The sequence below is a fragment of the Schistocerca piceifrons genome, chromosome X (genome assembly GCF_021461385.2).
Source record: "Schistocerca piceifrons isolate TAMUIC-IGC-003096 chromosome X, iqSchPice1.1, whole genome shotgun sequence".
In the NCBI taxonomy this organism is placed as follows: Eukaryota; Metazoa; Arthropoda; class Insecta; order Orthoptera; family Acrididae; genus Schistocerca; species Schistocerca piceifrons.
Genome location: NC_060149.1, coordinates 411,165,244 through 411,188,570, shown reverse-complemented (window position 1 = coordinate 411,188,570; position 23,327 = coordinate 411,165,244). Strand labels below are relative to the sequence as shown.

Sequence of the window (23,327 nt, the reverse complement as noted above, 5' to 3'; positions counted from 1 at the left end):
GTTCCTTTCTCTAGGTCACCCCCCTGCACTCTGATGTTGGTCATCCAGAGTAGTACACAGCCATGTTTGATGACTGAACACAATGTGATGCTATTTGTCAGCAGTCCACATATCCCAGTCACAGCACCCCTTCAAATGCTGCAATCTGTGCAGTGATGTCAACAGCAGCCTACACCAGGGGTGGCAATTCACTAGTCCTGCTGCTGCTAGTTTCCAACCAATGGTGAGATGACACAGAATATTGCACAGGGTCCATTACTTGTTCTTTGATGACAGGCGTAAAAGCGAAGGTGTTACAATGTGTTTGGTGCACAATACAACAATCCTTCCTTGCTGTGGTCAGATGTGGTAAACAAAAACCTTGACAACTAGTATGCCTGGTTCCACATTCCCATGCAGTTCAACATCGAGCCATTGTAAAATCTAAATGCTCCTAAAAATCCGGATATTGCACAATTTGACCAGCTGGGCCAAATAATGAAACATAATTAGGCACCTTTCAAACTACACTATGTGATCAAAAGTATCTGGACACCCCCAAATACACAAGTTTTTCATATTAGGTGCATTGTGCTGCCACCTACTGCCAGGTACTCCACATCAGCAACCTCAGTAGTCATTAGACACCGTGAGAGTAGAATGGGGTGCTCCACTGAACTCAGAGACTTTGAACGTGGTCATGTGATTGGGTATCACTTGCGTCATACGTCTGTACGCGAGATTTCCACACTATTAAGCATCCCTAGGTCCACTGTTTCCTATGTGACAGTGTAGTGGAAACGTGAAGAGACACATACAGCACAAAAGCTTACAAGCCGACATCGTCTGTTGACTGACACACTGCCAACATTTGAAGAAGGTCATAATGTGTAAAAGGCAGACATCTATCCAGACCAACACACAGAAATTCCAAACTGCATCAGGATCTCCTACAAGTACTATGACAGTTAGTCGGGAGGTGAGAAAACTTGGATGGTCGAGAAGCTGCTCATAAGCCACACATCACGACGGTGAACGCAAAACGACGTCTCGCTTGGTGTAAGGAGCGTGCACATTGAACGACTGAACAGCAGAAAAACATTGTGTGGAGTGACAAATCACGGTACACAATGTGGCGATCCGATGGCAGGGTGTGGGTATGGCGAATGCCTGGTGAACGTCATCTGCCAGCGTGTGCAGAACCAACAGTAAAATTAGGTGGCAGTGGGGTCATTCCATGTCAATTCAACCAATTTGAGAAAATGTTCCAGCTGATAGTCTCAGATTTGGCTGAAACTTAGCACACCAATGCTACCAAGTGTGGAACACTCATGTACAAAATTTTAAGTTCCCCTGCAAATTAGTTCCAGAATTATGGATTGTGAAAGAAGGTGGCGTGAACCAGAAACTGCAACCCTCATCTGGCAATCTATCTTCAGACCCAGCTTCAGATCTTAATAACTTTGGAACTTTCCACACAGTCCAGTGAAATTTTTACAACCCAATAACATCAATTTAGAGAACACACTCTATGAATCAAAACACCAACAACATATTTCTGAGGGAGAATAAAAAATTCCAAAATGTTATTAAAAAAATGCAATACGGTAAAAGGTACATGCTGTAGGTGCCCTCTATGCAAAATATAATTCACTCGAAATGGGTATAAATTTTTTTGTGCTAAGCTTAATGTGGCCTAAACACACACACAGAACTCATCTTGCCCATATCAGCCACAAAAACAGAGTTACATGCACACGAAAATACAAAAATTTGAAAAATTACCTGAAAAACATGGATTTTCGAAGTGTGGTAGCACAAAAGGGACAAGTGATATCCAAGCCAAATTTCACACAGCATAAGTAGACCATAATATAATATGTGGCAAAATTTCAACTTGTTATTGCAAGGCATTTGTGTACAATAAAAGGTGACATATGTATTTGGATATGTTTCTTTTAACACGATTTAGCAAGTAATAGTGATGATGCAGACAGATTGTTTCAGATAAAGCTGCAGCAATTGTTGGGAACCATTAGGCAACAAAGTTAAACAATGGTAGTTTTCAGGGACAGAATGAGTCATTATTAGGCAGGAACAACAAAGGAAACAAGTAACAATTACAGGTTACTCATGTTTTTAAGTTTCTAGTTCAGACTGGTCAGTACTGTTGTGGAAAGTCAGTACGGAGGCAGAAGAGTGTACTAGTGGTGCTTTTGTTCAAACAAGTTGCAGTATTGGTAGAGCACAAGCATCTGAATGTCATAAAACAATGTATGGAACAAAATGCGGCATTCGCTTTGTACTGTATGATCTGGATGAATCGGACCAAGATTTGTTGCTATGGAGATCTGAGATACACCCTGTGGGCACAAGAAGTACAGTTCCAGGAAACTTTAGTGTTTGTTATCATCATATGAAAGTGTTTCTGGATAAGTATTCTTTCTTACAAAGAAGTTGTTTTGATCCATTTCAGATTCATAAGAAGACAGTGAAATGTAGCCTCAGAGAAATTGATGTAAAATCAGTATTGAAAGTGAATCAGTGCATGGGACTTAACATGAAACCAGGACAAAGGTTATGTTCCAGGTGTGTTACACTGCTAAAAAATGATGAATATTCTGATAATTTACATGACAGTGATGAAGAGTACCAGTCACCTACAACCACAGCGGATGAGCAATTAAATACTTCAGTGACTGCTCTTGGTTTGTCTCCCATGAAGACGCACAAAGTTGGGAAGAGAGACAGGCCCAGCTATGGTAGACGAAAACTACAAGACGCTCAAATGGAATTAAAACATAAAATAGGAAGAACTATCTGTTCCAAAGGAACAGAAATCGTGCCAAAAATGCTCTGATTTGGACAAAATTGTGTATGATTTGAAAGAAAAATGTGCCATATCCACACGCCAGAAAAAAGTAGCTATTCTTACCCTTGCACCTTCCAGCTGGTCTATTGACTACACGGCAAAGGAATTCAAAGTTTCTACATATATGGTAAAGCAAGCTAGGAAAATAAAAGCAACCCAAGGAGTGCTTCCACAACGTCAGCAGGCTCAGGGTAAACAATTGAGTTCAGAAATAAAGGCGCTAGTGTTGGAGTTCTATGAAAATAATGACTAGAGCTGAATAATGCCTGAAAAAAAAAAAGACTATGTAACAGTGAAAATGGAAAATGTACGTGTACAGATGCAAAAAAGACTGTTGCTATGCAACATATCAGAACTATATGCAGAATTCAAGGAAAAGTATCCCAATACCAAAGTAGGTTTATCATCGTTTTTCAATCTTTGGCCAGAATGGGTTGTGCCTGTAAGTGCAAGGGGCACACACAATGCTTGTGTATGTGAGACCCATCAAAATGCTAAGCTGATGTTTGCTGCTATAAAGGATTCTGGTCTGGATTACAAAGATGCAATGAAGCTGCTAGTGTGTGACAGCAGTTCCTACCAGTGCATGATACACAGGTGTGAAAAGTGTCCTGGTAAGGCAAATCTTGCAGAACACATGAATAACAAACTGTATGGTGAACTCCTTATGGATGACGATCAACTTGTTTCTTATAAACAATGGACACATATGGATCGCACAAGTCTTGAAACAAAGCAAAGTACAGTGGAAGATTTTTTTGAAATGTGTTGTCAAAAAACGGACAAACTGACCACACACAGCTTCACAGCAACAGCACAATCGGCTTATCTCCAGTTTTGTAAGGATAATTTGAAACAAGATGAAATTATAGCAATACTAGACTTTTCTGAAAATTACGCATTTATAGTTCAAGATGCCATCCAAGGATATCATTGGGACAAGTCAAGCAACTCTCCAACCATTTGCGATTTACTATAGAAGTGAATCAGGTGATGTGTCTGTCACGAACCTGTGCATTTTTAGTGACTGTTTAATTCATGATGCCATTGCAGTTCATGCCCACATTCGCACTGTCAGGGCATATGTGAAAAACAAGCTGCCTTACATACATTTTGCGAAATACTTCAGTGATGGGGCAACTAGTCAATACAAAAACTGTAAAAATCTCGAAAATTTATGCATGCTTTACCATGATTTTCAGATTCACGCAGAATGGAATTTTTTCGCAACATGTCATGGTAGAAATGTATGTGATGGTATTGGTGCTACCATTAAGTACATGTCATCACGAGCTAGTCTGCAGCACCCCACAGAAGGTCACATTCTAACACCTCTTCAATTATTTACCTGGGTACAGAAAAATATCTCTGACATACAATCATTCTATGTTTCGAAAGATGAGGTGAAATCAGATGAAAGGTTGCTAAAAAGCAGACTAGAACACGTTAAAACTGTTGCAGGCACAAGGAGCCATCATCACTTCTCTCCAGCGGACTCTGACGATGTGCAGATGAGCAGACTGTCTGGTTATAACTATAGGTTTATGCACAACATGTGTCTTCACAGTGTGTCTGACACAGGATTCAGAAGCAAAAGCAGCACCATACAACCAGGTTGCTATGTTATTGCTGTTTATGATGACTAATGGTACTTAGGATGTGTTGCAGAGTGCTGTGAAGCAGAAGGTGATGTATTTGTGAAATTCATGGCAACAGCAGGACCAGCAAGATCATTTCATTGGACACGCTTGGCAGACAAATGTTGAATTCCTTTCGAACATATTCTTATGACAGTTCCAGTTCCTACCACAGTGTCAGGAAGAGAGTACAATTTGCCACTCAATGTTCAGAGTACAGTTGTTAAAGTGTGGGAGAACTTCTGTTCGAAGCACAATCGACTGGTTTTTAGAAGTTAAGGTGCAGTAAACATTAATGATAGGCTGTGTTAATCTGTCTCTATGTTGTTGCTTAGTGATTAAACAGTTGTGGGAGAGGATAAGAAGAGGCGGAACAGTTTACGATATGTTTTTACAAAATTGTGTTGTGGAACAATGGCCACATCACCAAATACATCTGTCAACTTCCATTGTACACAAATGTCTTGCAATAACATGCTGAAATTTTGAGATGTGTATCATTATGGTCTACTTACGCAGTGTGTGAAATTTGGCTTGGATACCACTTGTCCCTTTTGTGCTACCACACTTCAAAAATCCATGTTTTCAGGTAATTTTTCAAATTTTTGTATTTTTGTGTGCATGTAACTCAGTTTTTGTGACTGATATTGGAAAGATGAGTTCTGTGTGTGTTTAGGCCTCATTAAGCTAACCACAAAAAAATTTGTACCCTTTTTGAGTGAATTATGTTTGGCATAGAGGGCACCTACAATATGTACCTTTTAACGTATTACATTTTTTTAATAACATTTTGGAATTTTTTATTTTCCCCTCAGAAATATGTTGTTGGTGTTTTGATTCATGATGTGTTCTCTAAATGGATGTTACTGGGTTGTAAAAATTTCACTGGAATGTGTGGAATAGTTCCAAAGTTATTAAGACGTGAAGTTGGGTCTGAAGATACATTGCCAGATGCGAGTTGCAATTTCCGGGTCACACCATCTTCTTTCACAAGTCATAATTCTGGAACTAACTGGCAGGGGAAACTAATACTTTGTACACGAGTGTTCCACACATGGTAGAATTAGTGTACTAAATTTCAGTCAAATCTGAGACTATGAGCTGGAGCCCCTGGTTGAACTGACATGGAATGACCCAGTGGTGTTATGGTGTGGTCGTGTTTTTCATGGAGGGGTCTTGCAGCCCTGGTTGTTTAGTGTGGCACCATCACAGCACATGCCTACATTGATGTTTTAAGCACTTTCTTGCTTCCCATTGTTGAAGAGCAATTCGGGGATGGCGAATGCACCTCCAAACACGATCGAGCACCTGTTCATAATGCACAGTCTGTGGCGGAATGGTTACACAACAATAACATCCCTATAATGGACTGACCTGCATAGAGTCCTCACCCGAATTCTATAGAACACCTTTGGGATGTTTTGGAGTGCCGACTTCGTGTCAGGCCTCATCTACTGACATCGATACCTCTCCTCTGTGCAGCAATCTGTGAAGAATGGTCTGCCATTCCCCAAGAAAGCTTCCAGCATCTGACTGAACGTATGCCTGCGGAAGTGGAAGCTGTCATCAAGGCTAAGGGTGGGCCAACACCATACTGAATTCCAGCATCACCGATGGTAGGCGCCACAAACTTGTAAGTCATTTTCAGCAAGGTGTCCGGATACTTTTGATCACATAGTGTATATCACTTGTTGATAATTATGTTTCACATAAGCATATGGCATATTTATGTTTTTCATGGTAATCACTAAACATCTGATGCTGTTCATACCCCCTATATGCCTTATCGGGTCTGATAACACTAAACTTTAACACCACTAATGCACCCTGGTGGCCGTTCTACCTGTCACAGGCAATTGAAACTCTCATCATTTACATATCCACTGGAGGTGCATACATGTACATAGTTACAATGACATGTGACTACGCCTTCTGGATGCTTCATTCCTTTTGTCAGTTAGTGTATTACTATGTCTCTCTATTCTCTACACGTTAACGCACCAGTATTACTCCAGATTGAAAGACATACTATTTGGAAAAGGACGGAATTGTTTCCCCCTTACTGGACGCAACTTATTTCCTTGATTGGACATGAAATCATGAACTGCTGCATAAGACAGCAATCGGTTTGATGTTTATATAGCCTAAGTTCTAAATATTGGAATTACTCCGAAACAAGTATTCAGATTTTGAAGAGTGAAAAGTCGCTAAATCCATCTATTTTACAAATACAATAATAGCAGAAATCGCTATACTTCAATTCAAAAAAGCAAAGCTGATAAAGATCTCTGTGTAATTAATACACTACTGGCCATTAAAATTGCTACACCCAAAAGAAATGCAGATGATAAACGAGTATTCATTGGACAAATATATTACACTAGAACTGACATGTGATTGCATTTTCACGCAATTTGGGTGCATAGATCCTGAGAAATAAGTACCCAGAACAACCACCTCTTGCCGTAGTAACGGCCTTGATACACCTGGGTATTGAATCAAATATAGCTTGGATGGCATGTACAGGTACAGCTGCCCATGCAGCTTCAACACAATACCACAGTTCATCAAGAGCAGTGACTGGCGTATTGCGACAAGCCAGTTTCTCGGCCATCATTGACCAGATTTTTTCAATTGGTGAGAGATCTGGAGAATGTGCTGGCCAGGGCAGCAGTTGAACATTTTCTGTATCCAGAAAGGCACCTTGCGTGAATGCTTTGGAAAGCTAATCATTTGCATATCACAGCATCTTCTTCCTGTTGGTTAAATTTCGCGTCTGTAGCACGTCATCTTCGTGGTGTAGCAATTTTAATGTCAGTAGTGTATAACTGCGAAAAGAGACTAAATGCCATTTAGTGAGGACTTTCTCACAACATGAGTGAAAACAGAATTACGAAAGTGTAAATGGTTCCAGAAATATTTAAGGTGAACAACTCAGCTAAATCATCCTGAATATGTACTAGCTAAGTTAATATCATATTTAATTCTTGTACTCTACCATGTATGCTACTCTATTTGTTTATGAATAAAAAAATATGCATGGCTTTCCCAGTATCTGTTGCATAACATTCTGACATAGATAAAAGGGCTAATTCAGGAGAATATGCAATTTCAATACGTATTTTTGTGTATAAACCTAGCCACCAATTTCTGCCATCTCTATATTTCATACCAACTGGTTTTTTGGGCATAATGTGTGCACGTATTTTTTAACACTGTGGTTCATACTGAAAAATAGTTTAGCAGAAAATTTTCTACGGGCAGAACGTATAAAATCCCAATGACTACCATTCAGATGTATATATGTCAATCATCGAAACTTAAGAAGTTTTTAGAGACCAGAGCTGGTGCCATACCATATTCTATGAAAGAAAAACATTTGAAATCCCTGTAACAATATGGGTCATACTGTTGCATACATCGACGTTCGTGAATGGTGAGATAGAATAAATATTTAATATAGTAACTGAAAGGTGATAAAGCAAATACAACTTAATTCCCATGGTCAAAGAAAAAGTCACAATATTGTCTCAGAACATACTCAATGTTGCTCCCATTCATCAAATACTAAAAAGATTGTTCTGATAGTGAATATTCTCAGTGCCATACCAACAATGGAATGAGTAAAGAGGACTATTCACTCTATAGATTTGATGTTCAGCAGTTGATACGTGTGTAAGTCAGGTTTCCAAACTTTTGATGTTTAACAGAAAAATGAAATATATAAAAACTGGGTCTAAAATTGGCTTCACTGGTATGAAGGTAGCCACTACAGGCATAAGGTAATAGCAGCCAGCTCAAATAGCTTCAAATGACTTTATGAAATAGCACTGTATAAGTAAGACATTAGTTGACAAACAGATAGGAAAAGAATATTTAGGGAATAAACGTGAGAAAAGGAGGTATTAACAAAGAACACAATGAACAGATGGATAAGGCACAGTAAAACCACAAATTTAAAACAATATGCATGGCATGGTCTGATAAATACAGTACAATACAATAAATGAAGCATTGATGTTGGATAACACAAAAAGGCCACATAAAAATTTCTTGTATAGGTGTATATATATGTCTAGGATATTCTCTGTATGTGGAAAGATTCCACTAGACAACTTCATAAGATCTTGGACAATAAGAATCAATAGCAACTAGCAAAGAGGTCAATGTGGAATTAGTAAGTTTCAGTATTAATTTCCTGGATATCAGCTTACAGATAGGAAACAGCAACCATAAATTTGAAATTTAGAGGAAATGATGTTTTCACTAACACATTCCCACCTTCCTCTCAACATACTACAAACATGCAGCATTCCACGACATGATCCACTGTCTCCTTTCTATCCCCACTATATAAGAAGACGGCGAGCAGGAACTCAATACAATGAGAACAATAGGCACAAATAATGAATTTGATTCCACCATTACTGACAAAATTCTCAATAAAAACAGAAGAAGCAAACCAGACCGCTACTGTACCCAGTGAACACCAGAGATCAAAAATGAATTGGTGCAATTTACCTTTTATAGGTGAAACTTCAAACAGGACAAGCACAAAGTTTTAAAAGAAAAGAATTTTCCTCTACTTTTCTATGTCCCAGAGACAGTAGGTAGTTGTGTCTACATTTCAAAAGATAAACAAATAGACACCATGAAACAAAGGAAGGGATTTGTAAGATCATTTGCTGAGAGTGGCAGCATCGCTATTTTGGACAGACAGGGAGGTCAATCTGCTCAGAGAATACCACAGAATTTTGCAATTAAAGAAGACAGATTCATCCATTGCCAAACACTGCATAAATTAAAATTACAGACACACAATCTATAGATACAGAAGTCCTATACATAGAAGGACAGGGTGAAAAACTAACTCAGTTAGAAATTTCAGAAATTAAGAAACATGCATGTATCCCCACATTTATTGCCGAATGAACAAACTCAGTTCAATTACTAGGCCCTTCTAGACAATACTGCAACCCCTACACCGAAGAACCTTGGTGCCCTCATTCACATAAATTCCATTCCTGTGCATAACTGTACTCCTAAGTATGGTTAACCATAGTTATCATCAGTGCTGTCCTAATGAATTTTGTAAATTCATAAATAATTTTGTCAAAATTGTCAACAGAGGTAACTTTTACTGTTTAAGTAAAAAATCAATAGTTTAAAAAGTAGACATGTTTCTCTTTGCTCGGTTCTCATCTTTGAGACCAGTTACTTATTAGAAAATGGGTTTACAACCCAAAACCTAGGTTGCACTGTAATGATAAAGCTTGTGAAACAAGGATAAATAAGTGTTTCATTTAAGTTAATACATATGAGAACAGAGTAATGTGGAAAGTGTATCTAACATAAAATGAAGAGAATGTGTGGGAAAAGTTTTGAACACCTAGAGAATACAGCTAATCTACTGCCTACACTAAACTCGTCCATCCTCTTCTGGATTATTGCTGTGTAGTATAGGATCGTTACCAGATAGGACTGATGGACATCAAAAAAGTTCAGAGAAGTGCAGCTTGTTTTGTATAGGGAAGAAAGTGTCATGGGGAAATACGAAGTGTCCGATCCCGCCCGTCTGCTTTGACCCATGATATCACAAACATGGCAGAAACGACCATAAACCACGATTCCATTATGGTGCATATAAAGTCGTTACGTACACATTATGAGGACGAAAATACATCGAAAAACAAACATACACACATTCCACAAAAAGCCTAATGACACTAACGGGACAAGCGCGGCAAATAGGGGGTTTTTGGGTGGGGACAAACTAAATATAAACAAAGTTAGACACCCGCCCCCATACAAACCCACGCAAAACGACGATAAAAAGACATCACAAAACACAATGTCATCTGGAATCTGACACTTCCCTTGACCTACATAGCTCCACAGCAGCTCCCGATCCCATAAATTTGGATAGAACACTTCCCTTGACCTGTTATCCTTATGGCGTCTCCAAATACAGCCGTCCCTGGTCCGAGACGGCGGAACTTTAAGTAAGCCTCATTTCTTCACGACATACTGAACACTTCACGACTTCATCCAAAAATCCGAATAGTTGAAGAAATTTTATTAGAGACAACGCACTGTCCCCTATCATAGCCGACAACCGAAAACTGTTGACCCTGTCAGTCATATCCATACCTACCAAAGACATAAAAAAAGCAATTTACAAAAATTTACACACGACGCCACACTCGCAAACTAAACCAAAAACATCACCTAACACACCACCAGAGAGCACCACCGATCGCATCAAAATGACACCTACAAACATGCCACTCTCACAAACTAAATTCCGCACCGTCGTGACGTGACACACCACAGCAGCCTTACGTCACGGGTCAAAGCCTGCGCGTGGGATCGGACGCTTCTGTCGACCCTGTCATGGCTGTGATACACAAGTTGGGGACAGCAATTATTAAAACATAGACATTTTTCTTGAATCAATATTTTTTCATGAAATTTCAGGCACTAACTTCTCCTCCAAATGCGCGAAGAATCAGAGCTTGAACTTAACCTTGCGGCGTACAGAGTTCACTAAAGTTGACAGCAGTTGATGGTCACTTCATTGGTGTTATCAGGCAGTCCTTCAGTCCTGACAGTGCAAATGCACATAGCCCACTGCAGTGAGTACTCACCAAGTTTTGTGTTCTGCGTGCATTTGCAGTGTCATGATTGATTGGAAATGCCAAAGAAGGGACCATCAAAAGCTGTCCACTGCAGTGGAAATATTGCATCATAGGGTTAAATGTGAATTGCATAGTAGTCCTGTAGATGTAGGAAGAGAAAGATAAGGAAGGAATCTCTGATCTTGTTGTAGAAATCATCCCAGCTTCAGATGCAAATAATTCGGGTATACAATGAGAATCTTAAAACAAACTGCTCTAATAGGTATTTAAAGGAACTGTTTCTAAAAACACACACACACACAGAGATATATATATATATATATATATATATATATATATATATATATATATATATATATATATATATATATATATATATATATATATATATATATATATATATATATATAAGTTATATATATATATAAGTTAAGTAAAGGACTTGCAAATTAAGCATAATGGTATGGTGAGAATGTGTGACAATGAAGTAACAAATGTGACAAACATACAGCAAAGGTAAGGCTTACAATAAGGTGTAAAGTTGGTTCTCTTATACAACACAGTGTTTCTACGATCACGAAGTAGTAGCGCTTGTGAAAGTTACACAGCTAAATCTGCCCTTGGGGTTTCCCAGTCATTTCATGCTAAACAACTTTAATCACTTTTACCTGCAAGCAATCTTTGATAATGTATGGGATAATAACTGCAGAGAAAATTTACTAATCAAAGTGGGAGACAGTAGGTGAAAACAAGGTACACTACACTGAAAGGTAAAAATGTCTAGTAAAGACAGTCAGACACGGCTAAAATAATCTGAAGATTCCAAGATGATTTTTGTTCAGAAAACTTAAGTGCCTGATAAACGGAACAGTATGTGAAATATTCATGCTATTTATGAGCATACAGCATATCCACCCCATATACTATTGGGGACAACAACAAACATACAATGAAGTTAATCAGTCCCTAAGTTCAGAGCATATGATGGGCACATAGAGGCTCAAGTTTCTGAGCAAGACACATGCATCAAATACAATGAATCTGACATAACGAAGATCTGAAACTTACGACTGTGTCATTCAAAGTTGGATTGTGATATGGCACGCACATTAGAACTATGCGATGGATATTACAAAAACTGAGTGTTGTCTGGAACAAAAACTTTAAGCCCAATGAGTTTTTTTCATTTCCTGCAAATACTGAATTTGTACCAACAAGTCTCCAACAGACATAGCATCCTCCAAAAACATTGACTGCTGTGCAGCGCCACGTTGTTATTCCACAGACTGCAACAGACAGCAGACAAACAACTTACATGCCGCTCAAACCTGTGTTTCATGTGTGCTCTGCTTATTTATTATGGTGTGATATCTTTAACATGTTATACACTTTTGATAAATCACAATGGAAGCTAACAGAAACTTTAAAATATATATCATTTCAGGCAGCACCTAAGTTGGTTGTCTATAGTGTATGTGTACGTACACACACACACACACACACACACACACACACACACACACACGTGTATATATAGGACACGATTATGGTAATACATCCTGAGCAGAGAGAGAACATGAGAACCACTCTATTTGACACAAATGAAAAATTCAAAAAGGGGAGTGGAAAAAAGAGATTGCAAAGAAGAAGAAGAAGAAGAAGAAGAAGAAGAAGAAAAATTCTGGGCAATGATATGTTTCTCTGAAAATCTGAGTTCAGCAAAGAACGTTATAAAAAGGAATGTTTTATGAAAATAAACTCAAAAGATTAAGACGAGATCCACGAAAGATTCAGGTCAACAGCAGCGCCTGATTCCACCCGGCAGCTTTTATGGTGTGTGACGTCACGGAGTTTAGTTTGTGAGTGGGGGGCATTTATAGGGGTCGTTTTGTTGCGGTTGGTGGTGCCCTTTGGTGGTGTGTTTATAGGTTGCATGTTATGTGGTGTATTGGGTTCATTTTCGTGTTACTGCTTGACCCGTGAGGTATTGTTTTTGACTGTGCTTCGACAGGAATTAGTTTCAGTGAGTTAACAATTTAGTTTTTGTTGTTTCTAAGTTATAGAAGTGCTGTTTGCTGTATATCTGACCTAGAGTACAGCGCCGGAACTTTTTTTGTGGTAAGTAGTCGTTCTTTTCAGTGTATTTTTTGCGTGTTATGATGGTTGGTGGGGTACTTCTGAGTTGTTTGGTTGGTGGTATCGGTGATTTGCCTTTGTGAGTTGCTGTTGACCTATACAGGTGAAGTGTTCGATTCCAATGTGCGGCTGTAGCTATGGATGTTTTGATATTGTGAGCTGCTGTTGACCTATACAGGTCAAGGGAAGTGTTCATTCCAGTTTTGTTTGTTTTTGTGGTACCAATAGTTGTGGTGGTGGTGTAATTTTTGGAGTTTTATAATGTGGTATCAACAACTGCGGTTGAGCTATATAGGTGAAGGGAAGTGACCAATTCAAGAGGGTATTGTGTGTAGTGGAATTTGGGAATTTTGTTGTTTTGTGTCATTTGGTACAGTGATGTGTGTTTATATTTAGTTTGTCCCCACCCAAAAACCCCCAATTTCCCACGCTTGTCCTGTCAGTTTGACTATATTTTTGGAGGAAGATGTGTGTGATGGTTTTTTGATCTATTTTTGTGTTTGTTGTCATGTCCACGCAATGACATCATAGGTGTGATATTGGAGTAGTTGTGAATGGTCGTTTCAACCCTACTGGTGACATCGTGGGTCAAAGTAGACGGGTGGAATTGGACTCTTTTGTATTTCCAAAGATTCTGCACTACAGGCAAAAAGAACAGGCAAGACACATTGATTTTAAGTTTGATTAAAAATAAAAAGATATCTAGGACAGCTAGTGAAACTAAGCCTTGTCGGAACTGTAGCTCTTCATACATTTAACATCTAAAATGCAACAAGAATAACACTGTAGTCTATAAATTATTATCCCAAAGAGTTCGGCAAGTTATTGAGAGTTGTTTAAATCCAGTTTTAAAGGAGTTAAAAGCTGTTTCTCTTATTGTAGAAGATAATACAGGGAAAAACAGCTAACAGACCACATAAAGTAGCAATGAAAATATGGAAAATGGTCTGATCTCACTGGGACCAGTTTCCTTCAAAGTCATCACATTATTGCCAAGTCAAATCTCAAAGGATATATTTTGACAGTCTTGGCCTTAGTGTTGCGAAATTATTCAAAAATCACGTTCTCTGTGAAACTAATACAGTGTTCCAGATGAAGTATAAAACTTTTAGATAGAATACCTTGTATTCATTTTGAAACATTTTGTAATTTGTAATACCTTCAATTTCTGTCAGGAATGTGAATTTAAATTACATGTCAGCACAAGTATAGAAGTATATGAAGGACACTAAATAAATGTTGTGCAGTACAATAATCTACAGGAAAAGTATGTGTGGTCGCCCAAACTTTCCAAAATTAAGTGCAAAACTTGCCCTTGTCTAAAATGAGCATTACTGCACAATTCTACAAGAGGCCACTGTGGCGGTATGTATTTAATGTTCCCTGTCACACTGACCAATCAAGTAAATTATATTGTCTTCTAGAAGGTGCAGCAGAAAACCTTCAAAATTGTTTTTTCCCTTTTCATATCATTTCATAAGTAGTAAACTCCAACATCCAGACAATATATGATTATGATAAGATTTTGTACTTGGCTTTCAGAATCAAAAATCATAACCATACAACGTTTCCACTTAGGTGACACTCATTCAGTCAATAGGACCTTAACTTCAGCCTGCATGGAAAAAATTCTAAGAGATACTGAAAACATTGAGAATATGAACTAATATATCACAGTTCTACTGAGCTGCAGAAAGAAATCCTCTGGAGTGGTAGAAGGAACGAACATCATTGAGAACTGGGCATCAGCTTTATTGCCACATTAGGACAAGAAAGCCAAAGGAAAGACAATCTGAAACACAAAAATATGGTATTGTGAGAGAGAGAGAGAGAGAGAGAGAGAGAGAGAGAGAGAGAGAGAGCGCAAGCTGTGTTGTATGTGATATGATGTTCTCTACATGATGCTGCAGTTCACGAGACAGCAAGCACAATCTGTCAGCCATGCAAAGACACAGTCATTGCAGTTAAACAATTATGAAGTGTTTGTTGTGGAGAGTTAAATGTCCACCGTCACTGATGTCTATATGAGGAGACGGGCTGTACATTTCGCCCGAAGAGGGAAGACCCTCATATGCCTCTGTAATGATGCAGCAAAATCCGCTAGAAGTTTACACTGATTAACATATTAGATTTACAACTTCTGCAAAGTGTCTTAAGGCCCAAGAACACCATCTCTTAGTACTGATGATTAGTTTGTGTTATGGACATTCTTCTGAAGTGTAGCTCCATTCTTAAACACAATCACGGACTTGTGAACCAAATCTGTCCCTTTTAGTGCTATTTACATTACACAGTTACACATAAAACAAATTTTGACAAAGTATTAAAAAAAAAAAAGGCACCCCAAACACAAAACTTCACTATCAAATCTCTGGGCACTACCTACTGACTGTACAGTTCATGTTTCTTTCTGAAACATGGTTTTAGTCTAGCAGAAAAACAATCACACTCAAAAGTTCAGAATTACTATTACTCCATAAGCAACACTTACAAAACAGGTAACTCATTCCTGATTCGAAAAACTAGCACCATAAGTAAAGAAAGTAAGTTAAGAGTAAAGTCTTAAATAGTCACAAAAGAAAGAATGTATTTCATTCAGTTTTAAAGTTCCTATCATTAATTTTCTATGAGGATTTCATAAATGTTGCTAGAACTATAAAAGAACGGACATTATGTCCAACAGCAGACACAAATATATATAGAGAACTGAACGTTTGAGTTTAAGACCCTATCAACAATGAGGTAATTAAAATACACGCTCAGATGGCAAAAGATGGGGGGGGGGGGGGGGAGGGGGGGAGGGAAGAAATGACCATGTCCTTTTCAATAGAACCATCTCAGCCTTTTCCTTACGCAGTTTGGAGAAACCATTGAAAATCTAAATGTGGATGCCAGACAATAATTTGCACCAAAAGCCAGTCCTGTGTCTTACCACTGCAATATCTTATTGTGTTTTGAGTATGAAAACAAATACAAAATGCACTACAGCTGTATTTCCGAAGTGACAACAAAGATATATCAATTAAAAAAGCTAGCACATGGCATTAAGTAATCCATGCTACTAACTATCAATATCTTAACAGAAATAATCAACTGAAACTAGTTGCTTCATATGAACAAACTGCACAGAATGATAAATGTCTGTAAAAATACAAAACTAAGCAATAACTCACTTCACTAAGATCAACAACTCTGTAAAAGTTACATACTTTTCAATATGGCACGGACCTAAACATTAGGCTGTATTACTGGTCAATTTGTTACCACAACCTTTATTTGGCTTTCACATTCATTGGTTTCGTCAACTCATTGTCAGTCAGTTTGTCACTTCCCAACCTAACCTGAACGTCGGGCTGTGCTACAGATCAGTCCATCACCACAACCAAGATTTCAGGGAGAGGGGGAGGGCCACTATCACACTTTAATCCACAGTTGTTCTACAGTTTTAGATAATAAACCACAATAAGTACAAGTTTTCCAGAAAATGTGATTTAAATAAGTATTAACAACACTGTGGTATACAATTACTGGTAAGCTCATTACAGAAGTTAATTTAGCAAAAATTAGCAGTGTTAAACTCAGAAAGGATGCATATTGTTCATGGTAAACAGTCTCCTGCATCACTGAAAAACGAACTAGTCAATTCAAAAGCCTCTCACGATTAGTTCCCCCCCCCCCCCCTTCTGTAAGATATCAGTATGACAGCAAAAACATCTCCCAACCTACCGTATCAGTTGATAACATTGGTAAACATGAAATCTGACTTGCCTGTCTTAAAAGGCTCCTAGTAATTTAGGAAAACCATATATAAATTAAAGCAAGGTCCTCAGCTCCACATAAACGTAATCCTGCTGTCTCAATTTCACTTTAACATTACATATAAGAATCATTACAAAAAAATGAGCACAACAGCAATACAACATGCCAGTTAGTCTACCATTATGGGTCACAAATGATGATGATTATTATTATTTGGGTTGAGGGAGTGCTCAACATCATTGTCATCAGCATGCAAATCTCATGGGTGGGCACAAAGGCTGTACCCACATGCAGGGAAGTTTATAACATACTAAAGTCTGCCACCCTTCCCTACCAATTTAGGGATGGGCCTGACAGTTCACAAAATTTCACCACTTTCGTAACACTTGTACCTGTGAGGATAGTGGGCAGATCTCCAGTGAGACAAAGGACTGCCCTAATATTATAGAGATGACACATAGCCACAATATGCTGAACTGAAAGTGGCACTTCACAGAGTGGTGGAACCTCCCGCCGGAGGAGGAAGTAATGTGTGATAGGGCTACGCCTAATGCACAGTCTGGTAAGCAAAACCTCCTTCCGGCAGCAAAGCTGACATGTATTCCACCAAGCCTTTGTGGTCAATTTGAGCAACCTCAGTTTGTTGTCTGTCACCTGCAACCATTCAGTCTCCCACTGACGCATGATGCATCTGTCAGAAAATAAGATGATGGCGTGCAGTGGGATGGGACATCGATGGACAGCGCTTTCACAACATGCTTCCTTGGCAGCTTTGTCAGCCTTGTCGTTACCCTGGATCCCAATGTGGCCAGGTACCCAGCAAAAGCTCACATCCTTGCCACGGTGTTGGAGCCGCCATAAGGAGTCATGGATGAGCTGAATCAGCAGGTCTACTGGATACATCTGGTGAAGTGCTTGAGTGCACTAAGAGTCTGAACAGACAAGAAAATTCGTACGCTGATGCCTGTGAACCCTCCCCAGTGTGGCTCACAAAAAGAGAGTAAATGCAAATACTCTCTGTAATATGAGATATAGATAAAGAAAATCCCTCCTTGACTGGAAGGTTGGTTTTAACATCACAGTGCAGTCCTATGGAAGTCGTGTGCCTTTGCTTTTCTCTGACTTTTGAACTGATGTACACAGCAAGTTACAGGGAGACCTACAGTTGGAAGTTAATTCATAATCATGGTGTAATATGAAATTTATTACAAACACCTCTCATTTCCAAAGGGCAAAGAAATGATAAGTGACAGATAAAAGCCTAGGACCAACAGATAACTGATTCGATGAAATCTGAATTTGCAATCTGACTAACACACTAAACCACCAAACCATACACAGTATATAAGTGGCAGTGAGAAACACTAAATACTAACTGTTAACACAAATGGGGCAACAAATCTTCAAGTAAGAGACTGTAATATCACAACAGCAAACTAATCTCCCAAAAGACACAAAATATATAACACAAATATTAAATAAAAAAAAAAGAGACTTCAGAAGTAGGCCTACAACATGAATCACAGACTAAGAAAGAGATTATCACAACTACAATTACTGTCACATTTCTATTCTAAACAGCAGTTATTCTACTAGTTTAATGAGGAATGGGCATATAGACATTATATAACTTTAGAAAATGATCATTTTCACTTATGGCTGCCAACAAATTAGGGTGGGTTGAATCTACTGATACCCAACTTCAGCTCTGACCCAAGACAATGATGTGGCATGTGTCCTCATGTGCAAAATAATAAATAAAACAGCACACTGACAATATTTATTTTGCTTCTATTTCATTTTTTTGAATGCATGTTGTGGTGACTGGCAGATGTGTAATGTAGTCCAAAGCACAGATTAGTTTAAAAGGTGAACTTTGGCTGCGAGATGACACAGCCAGTGAAAGTGATATCATGACAGTAACTACAGTTCTTCTCACAACACATTTGATTTCAATGAGTGGTTTACATCCACCATTTTTTGACACCATGGGTAAAAGAGGGGCGGTACTCATAGGTTCAATATTTCCACAAATTTTACTGGTTGCACTAATTTGAACTGTCATTAATAGGCAAACGCAATGGGTGCCATAGCACACTGATAATGATACAAGTAAACTACATGCGCCAAATCCTAATAAATGATTCCAAAGAAACGACTCTCAGAATTAACCCAATGCCTGAATTTTGTCACTAACACACCACTGTGGCAGTTGCATAACAAATACTTTGTAATATTGCCATTGTATGCAATAGCACTCATTATGTATGCCTGATAACGGCAATTACTTGTAACCAATAAACTGTCTTGGCAGGCAGAACCAGAAAGAACTATGTTCAAAAGAAATTATTCTGTTTTCATTTCATTTCTGCTCACAATGTCCAATTCACAGCTAACAATAAGGTGTCAAATTAACAATTAAATGTTGGGACTTCTTACAACAGGATCAAAGTTTGCACAATGATCTAACCAAATGCTTTTCTCAGTTCTTACCTTAACAGAGGAAACAGGCTCCCAGAAAAGAAAGATTAGATTTTAATATTGCACCACTTCTTAGGTAATTACAGATGGAGCACAAGCACATATTGGACTAGGGCAATGGAAGAAACTAACAATGTACTTCACAAACGAACCATTCCAAAAGTCACAGTGATTTACGCACAATACAGGCAATACAAAGCACAACCGAGCGAGGTGGCGCAGTGGTTAGGCACTGGACTCGCATTCGGGAGGACGACGGTTCAACCCCGCGTCCGGCCATCCTGATTTAGGTTTTCCGTGATTTCCCTAAATCACTCCAAGCAAATGCGGGGATGGTTCCTCTGAAAGGGCACGGCCGATTTCCTACCCCATCCTTCCCTAATCCGATGAGACAGATGACCACGCTGTCTTGTCTCCTTCCCCAAACCAACCAACCAACAAAGCACAATGGTTGAACAAGGAGTTGAGTGTCCACTCCTCCCATAAAAGGCCACAATATCAAACACTGTGACTGCTCAGATCAGGGCTACTCAACATTGTCTTAATAGAAGAGTCAATTGTGGTACCCAAACATGTGATACAGAATGTTCACGACACTACTGTACTTTCTCATGAAGTCACAATGATCTGCTGTTGTGCATATATTCCATGAACAGGACCCTAAACACAAGAAGTCGTTAAGACTCCCAAATGTAAGTTGCACAGCCAAAACATTTTTTACAACCATATATATGATAAAAGTAGCAACTGCTAATTACTATTTGCAGTTAAATCCATCATGATACAAGGAACGAAAACTGGGGTTTAACATCCCATTGACAACAACTGAGGGACCGATGACCATGTAGTTTGGCTCCTTTAAAAATCGAACCGACCAACCAACAACAACTGATATAAAATGTATTACAGACAGGAAAGTAAAATTTAAAACAAACTGAAAAAGTTTCTCATTGACAACTCCTACATAGAAGAATTTCTATTACTGCAATGAGAAAAGGGCTACATAGAAGAATTTCTATTACTGCAATGAGAAAAGGGTGGTAGACAGGGATTACTAACTCACATCCAACTCGTTCTACATTATTACAATTTATCATACACAACATGATCCATGCAACACAAAAAAAACTAACAAAGTATGGTGCTACTATTATACATAATATATGAAGCCTGCATGAAGTAATACAATAAAATATATTGACTCTCCCACTTGCCTATGGAAAAACATGAAGACATAGCTACATACATTTACCTTACCATTGTTAGCTCCAAAACGACCATACAAAATTAACTTTTATTCTCATTCTATTTCTCTAAGATTCAAAACACGCTAAATAACACTTCCATGAATTGACCGCACCCGGGTTGAGAAATGTTCTTTGGGGGAAAGAGGCACTTTCCTCTTCACTAGATCTATAACTTTCCTTCCGAAAACATAGTTAAATAGTTACAAGTTCAGGTTTAATACTTGGATGGTAAAAAGCAGAACAAGCGCGAGCATTTTTGACAACATCTACATGTAGACATTACGCGTTATACATGAAAGTCCGGCACTTTTAATTTTTAAGGAGTGAAAAATGATTTGTATGGCATTTATTTTAGCTGGGTGGTCCTACAGAATGGTCGCCAGTTACATGCAAAGATGGGAATCGATAACAATCAACGTACAATTTACACAATGTGCAACTACTGCGAGTACTGCATTTTAACATAAGATATGTTCTATATGGTAACAAATGTTTGCAACGATACAACCCAGAAATTATAGTATGATGTTACTTCGTTCTGCAGTGTCACATATATCGGACGTAGCATTAATACAGAGCACAACCATGTTTAAAGTCTTTCCATTAACCTGACAAACTACGCGCACAAACAATTATCGGTTCTAGGCAACTTGTTATTCATCATGACAACATACACAACAGATGAACACGACATCAAAAATAAACATAAAGCCATACCTTTTTTTAATATGTTTCGTAAGTTCGACTACGTCATTTTTGTTAGGGTGTTCCCTTAAATCCAGAACGGTTTTCCTCATCCCTGGAAAATCAAAGCCGCCGCCGCTCTTTGATGCCATGGTCTCTCCTGAATCAAATGAAACTCTGTAATGAATCTTGCGAACTCTTTACTTTCCTTCCATACTGCATCACATCAAACTTTCACATCAACGTATTAACGATTACATTTCACCTCACATATCGCATTCTTAAACCACCATTCCCACAAAGCTTGCCGTCATCGCACTAACTGTTCATCAAAGATCTTCACCAAAGACACATCTATCAAAAACGGCAAAGATCATCCACTGTAACCAAATGCCAAATGCCCCTCCACAACAAATTATACGTTTCCAAAAACTGTGAGCGAAAATGTGATGTTTTATATCAATATACAAATACAATGTAAGAAACATTAATCTCTAATGCACTCGACTTCATAGAAGGAAATTCACTGTAACAAATACTAGAATAATTTGTGTATAATGTAAAAATAAATACAATCCACTAATGGGACTGTATAACATACTGCTACGTACCCCGTAAGATATTGGATTATTTACTTAAATCAGTAGACACCACTCAAATGTAAACAAAATGTCACAAAGAAAAAGCTGATTCAGACTAGACCGTTATTTCAGTACACGCCTCGTCAACTTCATGGTGTATTCACACTGGACGTCACGTTATATTACGCCATATCACGTCACGTAGTTTGCTTAGCCCAGTACCACAAGGTGTAATTATGTTATGAATTACCATCCGTAATTCAAAACTCGAATTATATTATCGGATTTGAGGAACTAACAACAATGAAATTTATTAATGGCCAAGACAAACGTCATAGCGGATATTCTCGATCAGTCTGGAACCACTCGACTGCTACGGTCGCAGGTTCGAACCTGCCTCGGGCATGGATGTGTGTGACGGCCTTAGGTTAGTTAGGTTTAAGTAGTTCCAAGTTCTAGGGGACTGATGACCTCAGATGTTAAGCTCCATAGTGCTCAGAGCCATCTGAACCATTTGAACCTAATTTGAATTTGCAAGCCATAGTGTGCGATAAGTACACTTAATTTAAAAAGTCTCCTGATTTAGTGTCCAAATAATCAATATATTACACACAGCTGCCGTTAATTGACAGTGAATACTTCTCAGTGAATAGTTGTTCTGCCATTAAACGTGTTACCTATTATTCACAATACACACCAATGTCAAAATTAAAGCCATAATTATTGAGCAGTAGTATTTCAGAAAAAAAATACTTTACTAGAGATTCAACAACAGACAATTTCATATTGATCATACATAAGTCTCAAAATCTATGTTGAAAACAAGTACACTGATAATCATAAAAAAGAACTTCTCTCAGAAGGACCCAGCCAGTCCACTGCAAATTGTGAGGGTATGTTGTACACTATCAGCTATGTCAATGATTACTTCCGCAGAGTTGGCTCTGTACTTAGCATTCATGAGAGGGAAATGACATTGGGAGCACTGGTTGGTATAAGAGGTCCCCAAACAGCCATGGCGATCAGTACAACAGTGGGCAGTATCACCAGAGCATCACCTGAATGTGCACTATGCCCAGGCAACGTGTACAGCAGCAGGTTGACCATCTAGATAAGTTTGAGAGCGTCCGCACTTTGGGGCTGTGGAAGGCTGGGTGGTCTTATCATTTTACTGTGCCCCACACCAACCATACAGACACCACCACATGCAAAGAGATCGACTGGCAATGGCAGCGGCAATTCGTGGACTGTCTTGTCTTGTACATAACACACCATATGTGTTAGTGTCATTGGCAGGCGGTTACATGATGTAG

The 23,327-nt window shown here is 38.6% G+C and overlaps 1 protein-coding gene across 1 annotated transcript in view; it reads right to left on the bottom strand.

Moving 5' to 3' along the window:
• The window catches only part of LOC124721530 (protein purity of essence), a 482,247-nt gene extending 460,522 nt beyond the window's left edge, over positions 1-21,725 (bottom strand). Inside the window, exon 1 of the mRNA XM_047246550.1 lies at positions 21,467-21,725. Within this exon, the coding sequence (XP_047102506.1) occupies positions 21,467-21,585 (119 nt within the window). The 5' untranslated portion in view covers positions 21,586-21,725. The remainder of the gene's footprint in view (positions 1-21,466) is intronic.
• Between the last annotated feature and the right edge of the window lie 1,602 nt (positions 21,726-23,327).